Source organism: Vicia villosa, unplaced genomic scaffold (assembly GCF_029867415.1).
Source record: "Vicia villosa cultivar HV-30 ecotype Madison, WI unplaced genomic scaffold, Vvil1.0 ctg.006667F_1_1, whole genome shotgun sequence".
Classification (NCBI taxonomy): Eukaryota; Viridiplantae; Streptophyta; class Magnoliopsida; order Fabales; family Fabaceae; genus Vicia; species Vicia villosa.
Genome location: NW_026706793.1, coordinates 13,726 through 34,501, shown reverse-complemented (window position 1 = coordinate 34,501; position 20,776 = coordinate 13,726). Strand labels below are relative to the sequence as shown.

The 20,776-nt window shown below is 36.4% G+C and overlaps 2 protein-coding genes and 1 pseudogene across 2 annotated transcripts; 1 reads left to right on the top strand and 2 right to left on the bottom strand.

The window, feature by feature from the left end:
* Positions 1-171: 171 nt before the first annotated feature.
* Positions 172-3,866, bottom strand: LOC131643033 (G-type lectin S-receptor-like serine/threonine-protein kinase At4g27290). Its single transcript, XM_058913184.1, has 7 exons — positions 2,511-3,866; positions 2,145-2,261; positions 1,834-1,979; positions 1,537-1,747; positions 1,205-1,442; positions 932-1,082; positions 172-794 (listed from the first exon to the last, which is right to left on the bottom strand). The coding sequence occupies exons 1-7, from the start codon at positions 3,805-3,807 to the stop codon at positions 495-497; spliced, it is 2,460 nt and encodes an 819-aa protein (XP_058769167.1). The 5' UTR covers positions 3,808-3,866; the 3' UTR covers positions 172-494.
* Positions 3,867-7,648: 3,782 nt separating this feature from the next.
* On the top strand, positions 7,649-10,602 carry LOC131643036 (G-type lectin S-receptor-like serine/threonine-protein kinase SD1-1). Its single transcript, XM_058913186.1, has 8 exons — positions 7,649-7,760; positions 8,184-8,732; positions 8,863-8,979; positions 9,116-9,261; positions 9,344-9,554; positions 9,650-9,887; positions 10,016-10,166; positions 10,306-10,602. The coding sequence occupies exons 1-8, from the start codon at positions 7,649-7,651 to the stop codon at positions 10,600-10,602; spliced, it is 1,821 nt and encodes a 606-aa protein (XP_058769169.1).
* Positions 10,603-11,274: 672 nt separating this feature from the next.
* Positions 11,275-14,637, bottom strand: LOC131643035 (G-type lectin S-receptor-like serine/threonine-protein kinase At4g27290; annotated as a pseudogene).
* Positions 14,638-20,776: the final 6,139 nt, after the last annotated feature.

Sequence of the window (20,776 nt, the reverse complement as noted above, 5' to 3'; positions counted from 1 at the left end):
TCATGTTATAAGATTAATCTTCTCAAAAGATCGTATGATAACTTCAAACACTTCTTTTAATAAGAGTGTATTATTGAACAAACCCACATCATTTGATGGTGAAAGATATATCATATGAAAAGGTAGAATAAAAAAGACATAAGCTATCGATTTTGATTTGTGGAATTATGTTTCAGATGATCCTTTTGTTCCTACTCATTCATTAATAATAAAGTGATGAACAAGTGCACTAAGCATTAAAGAGTGCAATTATATTGCTAACTGTAGCAATGCCAAAAAAGTGATGAACAAGATAGGCTGGAGCAGTTGGAAATTTGAAGCCAAATGAATGAAATCATGGAAACGAAGCAACTATTGAGTGTACAACTCAATCCATATTATGATTGCAGCGATGTAAATCATGTGGTGAATGAAAATAAAGTGAGAAATTCATTGGAATTGTCTTATTTTTGGAGGAAAAGACCAAACTCTCTTATTGAAGCTTCATTATTATTCTATCTGGCCTCTAACAATGAGATTGAAGCTTCATTTATTGAACCCTCCTTCGAAGAAGATTTCGTGCTACTTGTAAAATCTCTTCCTGCATAGAACCCGGGTTTACTTGGTTTCGGGAGTAACGTTCCACCCTTTAACATAAAAACCACAGATGACATGTTAGGCCTATTTTCTGGTTTCTGTTGTACACACAGTAGAGCTACGTGAATAACTCTTATTATTTCCGAACATACGGCTGCATCAGATAATACTTCATCCATCAACTCCAGTGGCCTATCTTCAATCCATAGTCTCCATGCCTAAAATGAAAACAAAGTTACAGCAAGGTCGATATAAATTAGTATTCTTTTTTAGTTTATTTTTTTACTTTTTAGAAGATTTAAAAAATCGAAAAACATTGTAACAAGATAAGGGTCATATAAATTTAAAAACTTACATGACCAAGAAGGTTTAGATGATGTAGAGGGTCACAAAATCCGCGATTCTTCCTACCGCTAATTATCTCAAGTACTACAACTCCAAAGCTAAAAACATCAGATTTTATTGAGAAAGATCCATGCACTGCGTATTCTGGAGGCATATATCCGCTGCAAGAAAAAACATTGAAGTTAACATATTAAAAGGGGTTGTGACATAGCATAGGCAATGTATATTAAATAGACTACAGAGTTATTTAAGCCATAAAAAGAAATAAGTTATTCGAAATTACTATGTTCCCATCACTCTATTTGTATTAGCCTCGGCTTGATCTCCCATAAATGATCTGGCTAAACCAAAATCTGATATCTTTGGGATCATATCACTATCAAGAAGAATATTGCTTGTCTTGAGATCTCTATGTAAGATTCTGAGCGTAGAATCCTGATGGAGATACAGCAGCCCCCGAGCAATCCCGTCAATAATTTCCAAGCGCTTTGTCCAGTTTAGTAATTTACTTCGCGTAGTATCTAACAAATAACACATTCTTAAGTTAGGATGAAAACTACATTATGCAAGAGAGAAACCGAGAGCAATAAATTTGGTTGGTGTGAAAGTTCAGACCAAAAATAAAGTAATCCAAGCTTCTGTTGGGCATGAACTCGTAGATCAACAACTTTTCATCATGTTGAATAGAACAACCAAGAAGTTTTACAAGATTTCGGTGTTGAAGTGTTGCCATCAATTTTACTTCATTTTTGAACTCCTCAGTTCCTTGTCCTGATGTTTTAGAAAGCCTCTTAACAGCAATCTCTTGGCCATCTACCATTATGCCCTTGTAAAAAGTATGGAAATTTTAGCAGTTATAATGATTGGTGAAATAAGAGAATAAATTAACTTGGTAAGTAACAAAGACTTTACCTTGTACACTGGTCCAAAACCACCTTCTCCTAACTTGTTTCGGTTAGAGAAGTGATTTGTTGCATTAGTGATGGTTGAAAAATCAAATATTGTTGCCAGCTCACCATCCTCCGTCTCCTTCTTGTGAAATAACATTTTTATACACCCTGAAGTAACAATTCAAGAGTTTTATCGTTATCGTTAACAAAGCAATCAAATTTCAGAATTTAATGTAAGTTGTAACTAATTTTTTATGCAACATTATTTGAGTACTATTTAAGCACATCATAAATATTTAAGATTTACTTATCAAAATTTATCCCCTGGCTTACCAAGCTTCTTTTTAGATGCTAATATGACCAATATAATAACGACGAGTCCTATTATGAATGCAATAACTCCTGCAAGAGTACCAACACGCTTCAAGTTCCTCTTATTCTTTAGTTGATCTGGGATTGAACGAAATGTCAGCCAAAAAGGATCTATAGAGAACAACACAACTTTCCTTTGGAAGTTGATTCATTATTAACTGTTCTTAGAAATAACTCAGGTATATACTTAGAAGTGAAAATAACATGTATTCTTGTCACATAATTTCATGTTTTAAACAGTGCTTAATCATACCAAGCCAAATGCTGAAATATTATGCTATATACCAAATCGATAAGGCAAGAGATGTAAGAGGAAAAGAAATTTACCAAACTCTGATGATGCTAATCGTATGTAAATGTCTTGTCCTTGGTTTGGATGTCTTCTCATGTCCAAAATGTTGTCAAACCAAAGTAAGCAGCCACTACCACCATATCTGATATCCAAATTTGCATACGCGGTGCAAGAACAGTTTTTCAAGCACACTGTCTTGCATTCCTCAAGGCTCAAGGTCTTGTCAAACCATGATGATGACGTATCTGGCAACTTCATGCTTGTGTACTTAAAAAATCCATCTCCATGGAGACAATTTAAATGTGTTTTCCTTACACACCCATCAGACCAATTTGATGAGTCCCACTTTGGTTGAAATTTTGGCATGAAACCTTTCAAGCATTCACATATTGGAAAGTCATTAATATTGCAGTTAGAGTTGATACCACACAAGACATAATTATCACACTGGTCTGCAGGACGACTGACTATAGCCGCCCAAATTTGTGACCCATCTGACCATATTAGACGCTGTGAATTTCCGTATGGGTCTAGCACCAATCTAGTAATAGTTGAACTGTTCAAAGTTTCATATTGATAAGAGAATTCTTTGTCTGTGAACACTGCTGATAAATTCAAGACTCTACGCATTCTATTCCAAGGAAAACCAGTGAAAAGAAATCCATTCCATGAGCCTCCTCTATACAGAAATCTTGCTCCCTTTGCATTAACCAATTGAGGAAAACCATGTGTATCTATCCTATATGAACACTCACCTTCAGCAGGATCTACAGAGCTTCTCCAAGATGTGAGATATCTATATGGACCAGTAACTAAATTACTTTTCAGCTTCATTCCAGCAAGGAAAGTGTTACCGGGATAATCAAAACTTTCCCACAACAAATCCTCATTCTCACTGCTGCTCTTTGCATCTTTCACAACAAGGTTTCCAGAATCCAACAACAATAAAACAACTGGTTTCACCATTTTTCTTGACGAATTGGAGGACCAGATGGCGCCTTTGGAGCCGTCGAGAATAACAAGAGTTCCCTGATCATTGAGTTTCAGCAATCCTGTTGAGTTTTGTACAGGGGTATTTCTATTGGCAACCCACACAATAGTCCTAGGTAAAATGCTCTTGTACCATATACCAAAGTATTGACGTTGTGAATCTCCAAAGTTGAAAAATCCCGCTTCAAAGGTTCCGGCTGCAGAAACAAGACTATCATTGTATTGGATAAACTGATTTGGAGCAATAGTAGTAAAGGTGTTTTGTTTAGAGAAAGTCGGCATAATGGAGCAAAAGAAGACAGTACACACCATTAACATTAGCACCTTATTATGGTACTCCATTGTGTTTGTGTGGGTTTGTTTGTCATAATGACTTTCATTTTATCAAATTCTAAATTCGATTGACATGACTTAGTCATCCAAATCTTCCCATGTAATAGCTAGTTTATGCAAATTTGAAACAAGAAATCAACACGTTTATGGATTATAATATATACTCTATTCAACTTGAAGCTTGGTACTTGAAGCTTGGTATGTTGACCAAATATATATATTCATTTAGTGAAGACTTTCTAGCCTTTTACGTAACATGGATGATGGAAAGGAAAGGGGGGAGGCCATGTCCATCCGTCATCAACAACACTATGTTACAAAATTCAACCAAGACAAAGTCTGTCATGTAAAAAATCAAAGTCTTACTTATTAGAATATATACAATACAACAAAACGGTATCGGTAGGATCCAATACCGATATTCACTGTTTTTTTGTTAAAGAACAAATTGTGGTTAATTTATACGGCGACGAATGCAATCTGTATTTCGAAACATGTATTGACCGAAATTGCAAAAGTCTTTATACAGTCGTGGCCGCTTTTTAAAACCTCGAATGCAAGTATAAGTATCTGTAAATGATTCTATTAATCCTTTACAATTAATATTAATAATAAAATTGCTATAACACACGAACACCGGCAAAGCAAACCTGATTTCTGAAAATTCAAAGATAGTACAGCAACAGCTCTTAAATGGGAAAGCAGGAGGAAGTGCCCTCGGTTACGAAAGCTTGGCAGCAGCGAGATCAACCTCTACGATTAACACCTCCCTGGATACCGCGACTTGAAAGATAGACAACAGTTATATCACAAAGTCTAAAGACTGACCGAGTCATCCATTCGGACAGCGCTTCTACCGAACCAATGCAGCCGACAGCTGCCCCCACCTCTCGAACGAACTTTTATTCTTTCCATCCTATGCAGTTTTTTGGATTTGAAATCTACTCATTTATAGACATTCATAATCATGTCAATTTAACATTTAAATTTATTTTGAAATTAAATTTATGTTGGTTTGTGTGGAAGTTACAAAACTGCTCCTAACTTTTCCTTCAACCATTTGATGGCTCAAACTTAATGGACTGGCTCTTTCAAACAGACTAATTTTTTACTAATTATTCAATCGAAACCCATCAACGACTAACCCGAATTTCATGTTACATGATCGATGATGCACTTGGTTGATAGCAATGGGTGCAAAACAACCATTTGGTTTAAACATGAGGGGAATTCACCCATGTTTTGGAACTTCCTTTTGGTCCATCTTCTTATGAGATCAACATGCATTCTTCAAAATTTTCGTTTCTTTTGGATTAGATGTACTATACAAAACAACATGGTTTGGTTTGTTCAAGTTGTTTTTTTTAAAGAAGTACACATATGGGAACATATATGTACAATCATGTGTCCCCTGTCTACAGGACAAGGCTGCTAAGTGTGTGTGCGTTTTTCAGTCACGTCAAGTGTGTTTTATGTTACTGGTGCAACAAGAATTGTTGCTATTTTTCAGCAATCAGATTTATTTGATTATTTAATTAGCTTAAATTTGAATTATGGAGATTTAAATTTGAATTCAAATCACATCAAGTCTTTTCTTGTGGAGCTGATTTGGAAAAGAAATCTCAATTTTATCTCCATTATTCCTGGACGCAATCACATCAAATATCCAAGGGTGAAAAGCTCGTAATTGATTTCTATATATAGGACGTTTTTCATGCCTTGAAGATGACGATCTTTGAGTATTATTTTAGGCTAAGTCTTTTGTTTGTGCTAAGTCTTTATTCACTTGGCATAGTGGTTGGTTTATTTACTTGAGTTGTAATTTAATATTGATCACTTTGGCTATTGTTGTTTGTCACTTGGGATTAGTGATTGAGAGAAAGTGAAAAGGGGCTTCTCATATTTAGGGGGACCGAAATAGAAAGACTCTAAAGGTAGAATTAAGAAAAGCGACATTGAACAATATATTTGCTCATCTAAGTCACTTTGTATTTATTATATTAAAGAGTGAATTTTCTTTCTTGGATAGAGTATCCCTAGACGTAGGTATGGTTTTACCGAACTAGGTTAACAAACCTTTGTGTTCTTTATTGATTTTGTCTTGAATCATGTTACTGTCATACTGTGTATTTTTATGGTTTAACAAGTTGGACAACTTGTTCTGTTTAGGCGAGATCTTGGGAAGATATTTTCTGTTTAGATGGACAACACTAAGGATGGAGGGTCTGTCAATAGACCACATGTTTTGAATGACTTCAATTATGATTATTGGTAAGCTAAGATGGTGGTCTTTCTCAAATCCATAGACAACAAAACTAGGAAGGCAACTGTTAAAGGTTGAAAACCATCAATGATCAATTCTCAAGATTGTACAACAAGCTTGATATATGAAGTTGATTGATCCAAGATGAAGATGATGAAGCTCTTGGAAACAACAAAGTCTTGAAAGTTATATTCAACTGTGTTGACAAGAACATGTTCAGATTTGCCAAAAACAGGGTGGCAAATCGTATCAGTAATTTTGATAAAAAAATTGGGAGGATATGCTTTACACTAGTACAAACACTTAGAAGAAGACTGAGCCAAAAAAGGTTAAAAGAAGGGAGACACAAAGTTTTTTATAAGGATAATGATAGGGGTAGAGGCAAGCTATCCTCTTTTAAGTATCTCAACAGTTGCAAGAAAGGGGAAAGATCCAGTGTATCTGACATGCACGTTTGGAGTAAGGCCAAACATGGATTCTCAAGAAAGGTCATCATTAATCGTGAGTGCTTCAGTCTCTCTCAACAAATTGACGCTCCATTTCTTTCCGTGGTTGATGTTTGAATTCTGCTAACTACACATAATTGAATCTCTGACATCCTAGTGCATATCATGGGCCCAACCACACATACAAGGAGACGCCTCGTAACTAAAGTCTCGCTTGAGGGACTCAATCAAGTCACACCTGGGAGGCTCAACCAAGTTTTACCTGAGGGGCTAAAGCAAGTCTTGCCTAAGGGACTTAACCGAGTCTCGCCTAAAGGACTCAACTAAACCTCGTCAGGGGAATGACCGCCAATCCTCACCTAAGGGAAGAAATAAACACCTTGATTGGGCTTTTCCGGAAGCTTTTAAGGTGAGAGGATAAAAGACTCCGGCCTCTACAAGTCCTCGTGCTTGGTGGACTATGTAGTACTATAATTGAAGAAGGCCTTGAGGCGAGGGTGAGAGGCATACACTTTGTCCTTTCCGAGTTGCCTATTTATTAGTTCGAGCATCCTTCGTTTGTTTCAATCGTCGCTAGTCTTGATTCATCGTCCGACTTCACATTTTCCGCCCATAACATGTGGCTGTGGGTGGAACATATATTGGGTCAATAGTTGATACCTAAGAAGTTACGGGGTTTAACTACATCTCATGAATTTTTGGATATCAACCACCCATTTCTGTGAAGTTGCTGTATTCTAAAGAGACTTGACTCACTCGATTCAAAACTCTTGGAGAAGTTATAAATACATCAGTACCATGATACTGAGGAAGACAATCAATAACACCAAAAAAAATAACACCAAAAAATACATCTATACAATAATTTCTCACCTCAAGTAAGATGACTCTCATCACCCTAACAACCTTACAGCCTCCCACATTATGCTTATGACCACTTTAGGCTTGAATACTCCATTTATTTTCAACCACTGCACAATGGAAGATGTACAAAGAGTGTGTAGAATAGTTATAAGTACTGCGGAAATTCGAACTTGTGACATTTCACAAGTTATAGCCATTATCCTATTAGATAAAAAAAAGGGGAAATTACAGTCAATCTCGCTCTGAAGAACCTTAAGGTGTTTGGTAGAAACGAATAATGGCGCCGCATGTTCTTCTCCCGCTCGGCGGTGATGGTGCAGCTTCTTTGCGGCGGCCGGAGGTTTATGCTAGAGTTTGGAAGAGAAAGAAGATGAAGGATTGTAGGGTAAGTTTGAAACTGAAAATTATATTTTTATTGTTTGTGAATCGGTTTATTTCACATTCAACTCTATAAACAATGTTTAACAAGACTTTAATTTAATTTCTACATCACAGACTTTGTCTAAATTGAATTGATGACGGTTGGACATGGCTATGAGAACTGATGATGCTAATGCTAATTGAAAATTTGAAGTAGTCAATGGCTTAGAGCTAATGCCAATTGTCAATTTACTTTCCAAATTTTGCAATATTCATACTTGTTCATTTTCACTTGTTAAGGCTAGAAAGTCTTCACTTGAAAATAAATGAATTAATATTTGGTCAAATACCAACCTTCAATTTTATTATACACCACATACTTGTTGATTTTGTTTGAAATTTGCTAGCACATGAGAAGATTTTAATGAATAAGTCATGTTAATTGAATTTAGAATTTGATAACTATGAAACTATTAACAGTTCAACTATTACTAGATTGGTGCTAGATTCATATGGAAATTCACAACGTCTTGTATGGTCAGATAGGACACAAATTTGGGAGGCTATATCTTCTCGTCCGATAGACCAATGTGATAATTATGTCTTGTGTGGTATCAACTCTAACTGCAATATTAATGATTTTCCAATATGTGAATGCTTGGAAGGTTTCATGCCAAAATTTAAATCGAAGTGGGAGTCATCAGATTGGTCTGATGGGTGTGTAAGGAAAACACATTTAAATTGTATCCATGGAGATGAATTTTTGAAGTACATAAACATGAAGTTGCCAGATACATCATCATCATGGTTTGACAAGAGCTTGAGCCTTGAGGAATGCAAGACTGTGTGTTTGAAAAACTGTTCTTGTACTGCGTATGCAAATTTGGATATCAGATATGGTGGTAGTGGCTGCTTACTTTGGTTTGACAACATTGTGGACATGAGAAGACATCCAGACCAAGGACAAGATATTTACATACGACTAGCATCATCAGAATTTGGTATTTTCTTTTCCTCTTAGATCTTTATCCTTATCAGTTTGGCATATAGCATAATATTTCAGCATTTGGCTTGGTATTATTAAGCACTGTTTAAAACATGAAATTATGTGACAATTACTTCAACCATCAGGCCATAAAAAGAAAAAGAGGAACTTGAAGCGTGCTGGAACTCTTGCAGGAATTATTGCATTCATTATAGGACTTACCGTTATTATATTGGTCACATCAACGTCTAGAAAGAAGCTTGGTAAGCCGGGTGGAATTTTTTGTTAAGTAAATCTTCAAATATTTATGATGTTGCATAAAGAATTAGTTACAACTTACAATGAATTCTGAAATTTGATTGCTTTGTTAACGATAAAACTCTTGAATTGTTACTTCAGGGTGTGTAAAAATGTTATTTCACAAGAAGGAGACGGAGGATGGTGAGCTGGCAACAATATTTGATTTTTCAACCATCACTGATGCAACAAATCACTTCTCTAACCGAAACAAGTTAGGAGAAGGTGGTTTTGGACCGGTGTACAAGGTACAGTCTTGGTTACCAAGTTAATTTATTCTCATATTTCACCAATCATTATAAGTACTAAAATTTCCATACTTTTTACTAGGGCATAATGGTAGATGGCCAAGAGATTGCTGTTAAGAGGCTATCTAAAACATCAGGACAAGGAATTGAGGAGTTCAAAAATGAAGTAAAATTGATGGCAACACTTCAACACCGAAATCTTGTAAAACTTCTTGGTTGCTCTATCCAACATGATGAAAAGTTGTTGATCTACGAGTTCATGCCCAACAGAAGCTTGAATTACTTTATTTTTGGTTCGAACTTTTACACCAACCATATATATTGCTCTCAGTTTTTCTCTTGCCATAATGTAGTTCTCATCATAACTTAAGAATCTGTCATTTGTTAGATACTACGCGAAGTAAATTACTAAACTGGACAAAGCGCTTGGAAATTATTGACGGGATTGCTCGGGGTCTGCTGTATCTCCATCAGGATTCTACGCTTAGAATCATACATAGAGATCTCAAGACAAGCAATATTCTTCTTGATATTGATATGATCCCAAAGATATCAGATTTTGGTTTAGCCAGATCATTTATGGGAGATCAAGCCGAGGCTAATACAAATAGAGTGATGGGAACATAGTAATATCGAATAACTTATTTCTTTTTATGGCTTAAATAACTATTTAGTTATTTAAACCTTCCGTTCTGCTATGTCACAACCCTTCTGATAGGTTTTTTTTTTTCAACTTCAATGTTTAATCTTGCAGTGGATATATGCCTCCAGAATATGCAGTACATGGATCTTTCTCAATAAAGTCTGATGTTTTTAGCTTTGGAGTTGTGGTACTTGAGATAATTAGCGGTAAGAAGAATCGCGGATTTTGTGACCCTCTACATCATCTAAACCTTCTTGGTCATGTAAGTTTTTAAGTCTATATGATCCTCTATTTTGTGACAGTATAATTAAACTCAAAAGGAGTTATCAATTATCATTGCATCAAATAAAATTTGAGTAAGGATTAAGCTCACCCTTGCTGTAACTTCGATTTCATTTTAGGCATGGAGGCTATGGATTGAAGGAAGGCCACTGGAGTTAGTGGATGAAATATCATATGATGCGGCCATATGTTCAGAAATAAAAAGATTTATTCATGTGGGTCTATTGTGTGTACAAAGGAAACCAGAACATAGGCCTAACATGTCAAGTGTGGTTTTTATGTTAAAGGGTGAAAAATTACTACCAAAACCAAGTGAACCTGGGTTCTACACAGGAAGAGATAATACTAGCACAGAATCTTCTTCAAAGGAGGGTTCCATAAATGAAGCTTCAATCTCATTGTTAGAGGCCAGATAGAATGCCACTGTGCTAACATTTGGTTTTGACAAGTATAAAGATAGATCATAGATATAGCATATAATACTCTTGTTGAAGTGCTGGTTAACTGATTTTGTGATTTGTAGAGTGTCTAATGTTTGTTGTGTGGGTTTTTTTCAAGATTCTCATGTACATGTGTGATTGGATATATATGTATGTAACTTAAATTGCACCTATGACCATAAATATTAATGTATTACTCACATGAGTCTAGAAGGAATACAACTGAATTATATATATAAGAGCAAGTAATAGTAGAATTTTACAAAAATCAATGGATAATTTCATACCACTTTTGATCATGTACACCATTTTGTAGTTTCTGAGATCTGTCTAGTAGTAGGAACCCAAAGATCTATTTGGGACTATTCGATTCAACAACCATAAGCAAGTTGTCTGTGTGTATCATCTAGAATGAGTGAAAGAATCATTCTGGTTGTGGGATTTTTCGTAGTCATAATAATAATAGAATGAGTGAAGGAATCATTGTGTGGTTGTGAGATCTTCTAGAGAGTTTGGAGACTAAGCAAGATTATGCTGGTTCCATATAATTAATCATATTCCATAAGCTAGAAAAGGAGATTTTAGATAGAAATGGTAGTGTAAGCACATGTTCAATTTGGAGTAACCCAGTAGTCCATGTAAGTTTTCAAGTTTTCCTTTAAAATTCTATTACATTGCAACAATAATTTATTTATAATATCATATATAAATGGAATCTCCTTTCAAACAAGCGTAGGAATTCATCTAGAATCACACTAACATAAAATTATACATGTACACTGCACTAGTATTCTATATGTTCAATCTACCTTCATATTTGCAAAAACCAAATTTGAGCAGATTTGAACTGTAATTCACCCATGTAAGTGTCACAGTGGCATCGTTCTACCGGCCCTCTAACAATGAGTTCGAAGCTTGGTTTATTGAACATACCTTTGAAGAAGAGCCTGTGTTATTTGTATTATCTTTTCCTGCATAGAACCCGGGTTCACTTGGTTTGGGGAGTAACTTTTCACCCTTTAACATATATACCACAGATGACATGTTAGGCCTATTTTCTGGTTTCTGTTGTACACACAATAGAGCCACATGAATAAATCTTATTATTTCTGAACATATGGCCTCATCATATAATATATCAGCTATCAACTCCTGTGGTCTTTCTTCAATCCATAGTCTCCATGCCTAAATTCACATCAAAGTTACAGCAAAGATAAGGAAAGCAGCTATAATTCACAGGATAGAGAAACATACAATACACACTTCAAACTTACATGCCCGAGAAGGTTTAAATGATGTCGAGGGTCGCAAAATCTACTATTCTTCTTACCGCTAATTATCTCAAGTACAACTACTCCAAAGCTAAAAACATCAGATTTTATTGAGAAAGATCCACGCACTGCATATTCTGGAGGCATATATCCACTGCAAGAAAAAACAATGAAGTTACTATGTATATTATAAAGACTAAAGAATTATTTAAGCCTTAAATTGAAATAAATATAAATTGGAATTACTATGTTCCCATCACTCTATTTGTATTAGCCTCGGCTTGGTCTCCCATAAATGATCTGGCTAAACCAAAATCTGATATCTTTGGGATCATATCAATATCAAGAAGAATATTACTTGTCTAGAGATCTCTATGTATGATTCTTAGTGTAGAATCTTGGTGGAGATACAGCAGCCCTCGAGCAATCCCATCAATAATTTCCAAATGCTTAGTCCAATCTATTAATTTGCATTGCGTAGTAACTAACAAATGACAAATTCTTAAGTTAGCATGAGAACTACATTATGGCTAGAGGAAAACGGAGAGCGATAAATTTGGTTAGTGTGAAAATTCAAACCAGAAATAAAGTAATCCAAGCTTCTGTTGGGCATGAATTCGTAGATCAATAACTTTTCATCCTGTTGAATAGAACAACCATGAAGTTTTACAAGATTGCGGTGTTGAAGTGTTGCCATCAACTGTACTTCATTTTTGAACTCCTCAGTTCCTTGACCTGATGTTTCCGCAAGCCTCTTAACAGCAATCTCTTGGCCATCAGCCAATACGCCCTAGTAAAAATTTTGGAAATTTTAGTACTTATAGTACTAAATTGCTGAAATGAGAGGATAAATTAGCCTGGTAACCAAGACCTTACCTTGTACACCGGCCCAAAACCACCTTCTCCTAACTTGTTTCTGCTAGAGAAGTGGTTTGTTGCATTATTGATGGTTGAAAAATCAAATATTGTTTTCAAGTCACCATCGTCCTTCTCCTTCTTGTGAAATAAATTTTTTATCCATCCTAAAGTAAGAATTAAAGAGGCTTAATGCTAACTTAGCAATCAAACTTCAGAATTTATCGTAAGTTGTAACTAACTCTTTTTGCAACACTATTTGAGTACCATTTAAGCAAATCGTATATATTAAAGATTTACATTTACTTATAATAAACTTTCACCTGGCTTACCAAGCTTCTTTCTAGATGCTAGTGTGACCAATATAATAACGGTAAGTCCTATAATGAATGCAATAACTCCTGCAAGAGTTCCAACACGCTTCAAGTTCCTCTTTTTCTTTTTATGGCCTGATGGTTGAAGTAAATGTCAGTTAAAGCAAAGGGCATCTGTTGAGAACAACACAACTTCCATTTGGAGGTTGATTCATCATTATAAAACTGATAAGGAAAAAGTTGTAAGAGGAAATAAAAATACCAAACTCTGAAGATGCGAGTCGTATGTAAATGTCTTGTCCTTGGTCTGGATGTATTCTCATGTCCACAATGTTGTCAAACCAAAGTATGCAGCCGCTACCACCATATCTGATATCCAAATTTGCATACGCAGTGCAAGAACAGTTTTTCAAGCACACTGTCTTGCATTCCTCAAGGCTCATGCTGTTGTCAAACCACGATGATGACGTATCTGGCAACTTCATGCTTGAGTATTTCAAAAATCCATCTCCATGGAGACAGTTTAAATGTGTTTTCCTTACACACCCGTCAGATCAGTTTGATGAGTCCCACTTCGTTTGAAATTTTGGCATGAAACCTTCCACGCAATCACATATTGGAAATTCATTAATATTGCAGTTAGAGTTGTTACCACACAAGGCATAATTATCACACTGGTCCTCAGGATCACTAGCTATAGCCTCCCAACTTTGCGACTTATTTGACCAAAGAAGACGCTGTGAATTTCCGGACGGATCTAGCACCAATCTTGTAATAATTGAATTGTTCATAGTTTCATATTGATAAGAGAATTCTTTGTCACTGAACACTATTGAGAAATTCAAGATTCTACGCATTCTTTGCCAAGAAACACCATTGAAAAGATATCCATTCCACGAACCTGCTCTATATAGAAATCTTGCTCCCTTTGCATTAACCAATTGAGGTAAACCATGTGAATCTATCTTTTTTATAAACTCACCTTCAGCAGGATCTTCCGGGCTTCTCCAAGACGTGACATATCTATACGGACCAGTAACTAAATTACTTTTCAGCTTCATTCCAGCAAGGAAAGTGTTACCGGGATAATCAAAACTCTCCCACCAAAAATCCTTATTCTCACTGCTGCTGTTTGCATCTTTCACAACAAGGTTTCCAGAATCCAACAACAATACAACAACTGGTTTCACCATTTTTCTTGACGAATTGGAGGACCAGATGACGCCTTTGGAGCCGTCGAGAATAACAAGAGTTCCCTGATCATTGAGTTTCAGCAATCCTGTTGAGTTTTGTACAGGGGTATTTCTATTGGCAACCCACACAATATTCCTTGGTAAAATGCTCTTGTACCATATACCAAAGTATTGGCGTTGTGAATCTCCAAAGTTGAAAAATCCCGCTTCAAAGGTTCCGGCTGCAGAAACAAGACTATCATTGTATTGGATAAACTGATTTGGAGCAATAGTAGTAAAGGTGTTTTGTTTAGAGAAAGTCGGCATAATGGAGCAAAAGAAGACAGTACACACCATTAACATTAGCACCTTATTATGGTACTCCATTGTGTTTGTGTGGGTTTGTTTGTCATAATGATTTTCATTTTATCAAATTCTAAATTCAATTGACATGACTTAGTCATCCAAATTGATGCAAATTTCAAACAAAAATCAACATGTGATGTATGCAATATAGTCCATTCAACTTGAAGCTTGGTATGTTGACTCCATAGCATTAGAACGCCAATATGGTGTCAATAATTCTTGGCTTCATACTTTTCTCATTATTATTTCTCGTATATATAAAGGTTACAGGGCTATATCGGTAATTACACTAAATAAATACATTTAAACTAATTCCTATTCACATCCCCCCTCAAATTGATGCTGCTTGTCAATGAGCATCAATTTGCTAACAAGAAACTGATGACGTGGACGCGGAACAGCCTTGGTAAGAATATCCGCAATCTGCAACTGAGTACTGACATGAGGAAGTGATATTATTCTGTCATCATAAGCGTCACGGATTGAGTGACAATCAACTTCAATATGTTTGGTGCGTTCATGAAAAACAGGATTCGCAACAATTTGGATGGCACTTGTATTGTCAGCATAAAGTGAAGTTGGCTCTATTTGAGGAAATCCAAGTTCAGCCAAAAGACCACGAAGCCAAATTATTTCAGAACAAGCAGCAGACATGGCACGATACTCAGATTCAGTAGAAGATTTAGAGACTCTCGCTTGTTTCTTACTTTTCCATGAGATCAATGAAGAGCCAAGAAACATGCACCAACCAGTGACAGATCGTCGAGTATCAGGGCACCCTGCCCAATCGGCATCACTATAAGCACTCAATTTAAGAGGAACGCCAGTAGGAAAGAATAAACCACGATGAGAGCTTCCCTTCAAGTAACGAATTATACGTCGAACTGCTGCCAGGTGTAGGTGGCGAGGAGAGTGCATGAATTGACTTACTTGTTGAACAGCAAATGATATGTCAGGGCGAGTAATAGTCAAGTAATTAAGGCTACCCACGAGTTGACGATACAATAAGGGATCATGCAACAGATCACCATCATCACGATGATATTTAACATTAACCTCAAGAGGAGTATCTACTGGATTAGCCGATTGCAGACCAGCCATAGAAATTAAATCTGTGGCATACTTGTGTTGATGGAGGAATATGCCCTTGGATGTAGAATGAACCTCAAGACCAAGAAAATAATGCAAATTACCAAGATCTTTCATATGAAACGCTGCTTGTAACTGCTGTTTAAGGCTTTGAATGGAAGCATGATCAGAACCAGTAATAATCATATCATCAACATACAGAAGAAGTAGGACAATTCCAGTAGATGTTCTATGAATAAATAGAGAAGAATCGTACTGACTCTGAGTAAAGGAAAACCCAAGTAGAGTGGAGCGAAATTTTTCATACCATGCTCTAGGCGCTTGTTTCAAACCGTATAAGGAGCGTTTGAGCTTGCACACACCCTTAGATGACGGAAATAAACCTTGAGGAGGAGTCATATAAATATCTTCCGCCAGGTCACCATGAAGAAAAGCATTTTTCACATCTAATTGATGAAGAGTCCACCCGTTAGAAGCAGCTATAGAGAGTAGCGTACGAACAGATGTCATTTTGGCAACCGGTGCAAATGTCTCATCATAATCAATTCCATATTCCTGCTTGTTTCCTAAGGCAACCAAGCGAGCCTTGAAACGGTTAAGGGACCCATCAGAATTCAATTTCACAGAATACACCCATTTGCAGCCAATGGGTTTAACATCAGGAGGACAGGAGACAATATCCCATGTGAAATTCTCTTGAAGAGCTTGAAGTTCCTCATTCATTGCTTTTATCCAGCGTACATCTTTAACAGCCTGTGAATAGCAAGTAGGAATAGATATGCTAGAGAGTGTGGCAGTCAGAGAAGTATGTGAGGAATCATATCTGTCTGGTGAATATCTATCTGGTGCTCGAGATATTCGACCAGAACGTCGTGGTTCAACCATTACAGGATCAGGTGGCGGTTCAGCGTCGGGAAGGGGTGTGGGAACCTGCTGTTTGTGTTTTCTGACATATACATGACCTGGTTTATAGCGTTCTATAGATTGATGCATAATAGAAAACTTAGGAAGAGTAACAATATCATTCATGACAGGAGAAACACATGGAAACATAAACTGATTATCAAAAAATGTCACATTCCTAGAAATACGAAAACGATGGTTAGTGACATCATAACACACAAATCCCTTATGAGAGTGACTATACCCCATAAACGCACATTGAACAGACTGCGCTCCAAGCTTATGCCTTTCAAATGGAGGTAAGTGAACAAAACAAACACATCCAAAGGTATGTAAATCATTATAATTAGGCTGAATTTTAAAAAGACGAAAAAAGGGAGAATCGAGATCAATAACCGTAGAAGGAAGACGATTGATCAAGAAGACAGCTGTGGAAAGAGCCTCCACCCAAAATCGGGGTGGTACAGAAGCTTGAAGAAGTAAAGTGCGGGTCACATCAAGCAAATGACGATTCTTGCGTTCTGCCATCCCATTTTGTTGGGGGGTATTGGGACAAGATCGTTGAGACAAAATGCCTTTTTGTTGAAGAAATTCTTGAAACTCACGAGACATGTACTCACCACCAGAATCAGAGCGAAAAATTTTAACACTTTCATGAAATTGAGTTTCAACATATGTCAGAAATTTCTTAAACATAGAAAACACTTCAGATTTAGAACGAAGAAAATATATCCAAGTAAAACGACTATAATCATCAATAAATGTGACAAAATATTTATAGCGAGCATGAGAAACTACAGGAGACATACCCCATACATCACTATGAATCAGTTCAAAACAAGAGGAAGCCCGATAAGCACCAGACGGAAAAGGAAGTGTTTTACTTTTAGCTAATTTGCAAACAGAACATGAAAGAGAGGCATTAGAAACAACACTTTTATTTCCTAATAAACCATTTTTAAATAAATGAGATAAAACAACAGAGTTAGGATGACCCAATTTTCTATGCCAATCCTCATAAGAATTCAAGACATTTTTACAAACAAGAGATAAATGACTAGAAATAAACTGAAGTGGAAACAGTCTTCCCACTTTAGGCCCCTTCGCAACCACCTTCCCCGACACCTGTTCCTGCACAAGGCAACCATCACGAGAAAAATTTACATTACAATTATTATCAACCAATTGACCAACAGATAATAGATTGGAAGCAAGTCCAGGTGCTACAAACACATCCCGAAAATCAGAGTTGAGGTCACCAACATTCGTGATAGAGAGAGCATTACCATCCGCAATTTGAATTTTCTGATTACCATGGTAAGAATGTAAATTGTGCAAGTATTCAGAAGAGGCGGTCATGTGATTGGATGCACCAGAATCAAGAAACCACGGGCGGGAAACATTCGAAGACTTACCCTGAATTCCCAAGGTTGATAGAGCGGAAAGTACCATCTGTTGGATTATTTCAGGTTGGAGAGCACCACCATTAGATGGATTGGTGATGGAAGGACCAACTGTAGAGCTTGTACTAGCAGAAAATGCTTGCACCGAACGTTGTGTTGATCGTGGAGGACGGGTGGGACAATCAGAGATAATATGGCCCCGCTTCTTGCAATAATTACAAAACTTCTTACTGCAACTCTGAGCAAAATGTCCAAATTGTTTGCAAGAGAAACATTGGACATGTCGAATATCACGACCTTTACCTCTACTATGAGGAGCATATGCAAACATAGCAGACTCAGAAATGACAACATCACGAGACATGGATCCTTGAGTAGCAAGACGCTGTTCCTCTCTGAGAAGTTCACCGACACATGTATCTAAAGAAGGAACGGGATTCCTATTCAACAAGGCACCTCTGACAACCTCAAATTCTGCACGAAGCTTCATGAGAAATTGATCTCGCCTACTAGTATTGTAGACCTCTTGGACATCCGCGAGAGAACTTTTGGGAACATCAACATGTATAATTGCAGAGTGTTCTGTCCACAAATTCAAAAAACCAGAATAATATTCTTGAACAGACAGATTGCCTTGTTTGTAATTGGCAATGTCTAGCTCCAACTGAAAACGTTTGGCCGCATTGTCTAGGTTATAGATACGCTTCAAGTAGTTCCACATTTCTTGGGCAGTGGAAAAAGATCGCAAATTATTAATCATGTGAGGATCAATAGTACCGAGAATCCAAGTGATAATCTGAGCATCTTCTATTTCCCATGCATCTAAGTCAGTTGTCTCTAACGGTGCCAAAGAGACATCGTCCAAGTGACTCCATAATCCTTTCCCTTTGACATACATCCGAAACTGAAATTCCCAAACAAGATAATTCTTTCCGGTAAAACGAACACAAATATGATCTATCTCTTCTTCAGAAGCCATAATATCAGAGATGACTTAAGAACAATTTTGTTAACGTAACAATTTTGTTAACGTGAAACAAGAAACACCAACGGAACACTGAAGAAAATACTTGCCGACACCAAATCAACACCCCAATTCAGGATACTCGCCGACACCAAGTCAAAACCCTAATTCAGAATAATTGCCGACACAGAGTCAAAACTCTAATTCAGAATAATTGCCGACACAGAGTCAAAACCCTAATTCAGAAAAATTGCCGACACAGAGTCAAAACCCTAATTCAGAATATTTGCCGACACCGATACGATAACACGATCAAAGCAAACACGATTTGTAAGCACCCGAGATTAGAATCGCAATCTTGGAAGAGATTACCGAGAACCGAGATGATTTCAAGTACCGAGAAACGAGATCTACCGAGACGATTTCAAGAGCGACCCAGTGGGGTGTCGCTGAATAAAGCCAAGATTAACCTAAAACTCACAGGTTTGATCGAAAACCTACTGATACCATGTCAATAATTCTTGGCTTCATACTTTTCTCATTATTATTTCTCGTATATATAAAGGTTACAGGGCTATATCGGTAATTACACTAAATAAATACATTTAAACTAATTCCTATTCACATATGGTACTCCATAGTGTTTGTAAATTGTCATGATCATTTTCATTTTATCAATTTCTTAATTCAATTAACATGACTTATTCATTCAAATCTTCCCATGTGTTGGCTAGTTTATGCAAATTTCAAACAAAATCAATCAACAGGTATGCGGTTTATAATATATTATACTCAACTTGAAGTTATGGTGATTGGTGACCAAATATTAATTCATTTATATTCAAGTAAAGACTTTCTAGAATTATGGTTCTCCTTCCGTCATCAACAATACTGTATGCGACAAAACCCATACCCCTCCTATGATCAGTAAACCGGCCAAGTCACGTCATTTTTTACCGGATCAATTGCAATTATGATCTGATGACTTTAACGGATCGCTCTACCTTTCAATTCATAGTCTAACCGGTCTGATCGATTGGAGCGGTCCATATTTTAAAACATTGATGAAAACCGTCCCCACCCGCCCTATTGACATGACAAGGCCTAGGACTGTTTATAGTACAGTTTATGTGAATTGAACCGAACTGAACCAAACCATAATAAAAATTTACTCGAACCTTTTAATTTACTAAAAACTGAATTGAACCAAAATTATTGATTTTGTATACTATTTCAAAATTCCGAACAGAACCGAACCGTTAGAAGACAATTTTTCACAAACCAAATCGTTTATTAAAGAACAGAACCGTTAAACTATTTTTTTAATTATTTCTTTAAAAAAATTTAACTTTGCTTTTAAGATTTTTTTTCATTTTCAATTCTGATTCGAATTCAGCTTGATTTAACTAAATATAACAGTTCAATGATTTTAACTTCAATTATTTTAATTTCAATTCGGTTCAATTTTAACTTCAGTTATTTTAATTTCAATTTGGTTCGATTCAACCATTAGATTTTTTTAACAGCACTCCCAAGGCCAAGTCAATGTACAAATAGAAGTCTTATTCATTAGTGAGGATTGAATTAGACTGTAGTGTATAAAATAAAGCAATTTTTCTCGATCAACAAAAATGTAATTGTAATTATAATAATTAAACTTAATTTTACAACTTACCCTACAATCATTCATCTTCGTTCTCTCCCGCATAAACTTGCAGCCGCAGGAGAGAAACGGAACTGCGGCCGCCGCCAAGCGGGAGAAGAACGTGCGGCACCATTATTCGTTCCTACCGAACGCCGTAAGATTCTTCAG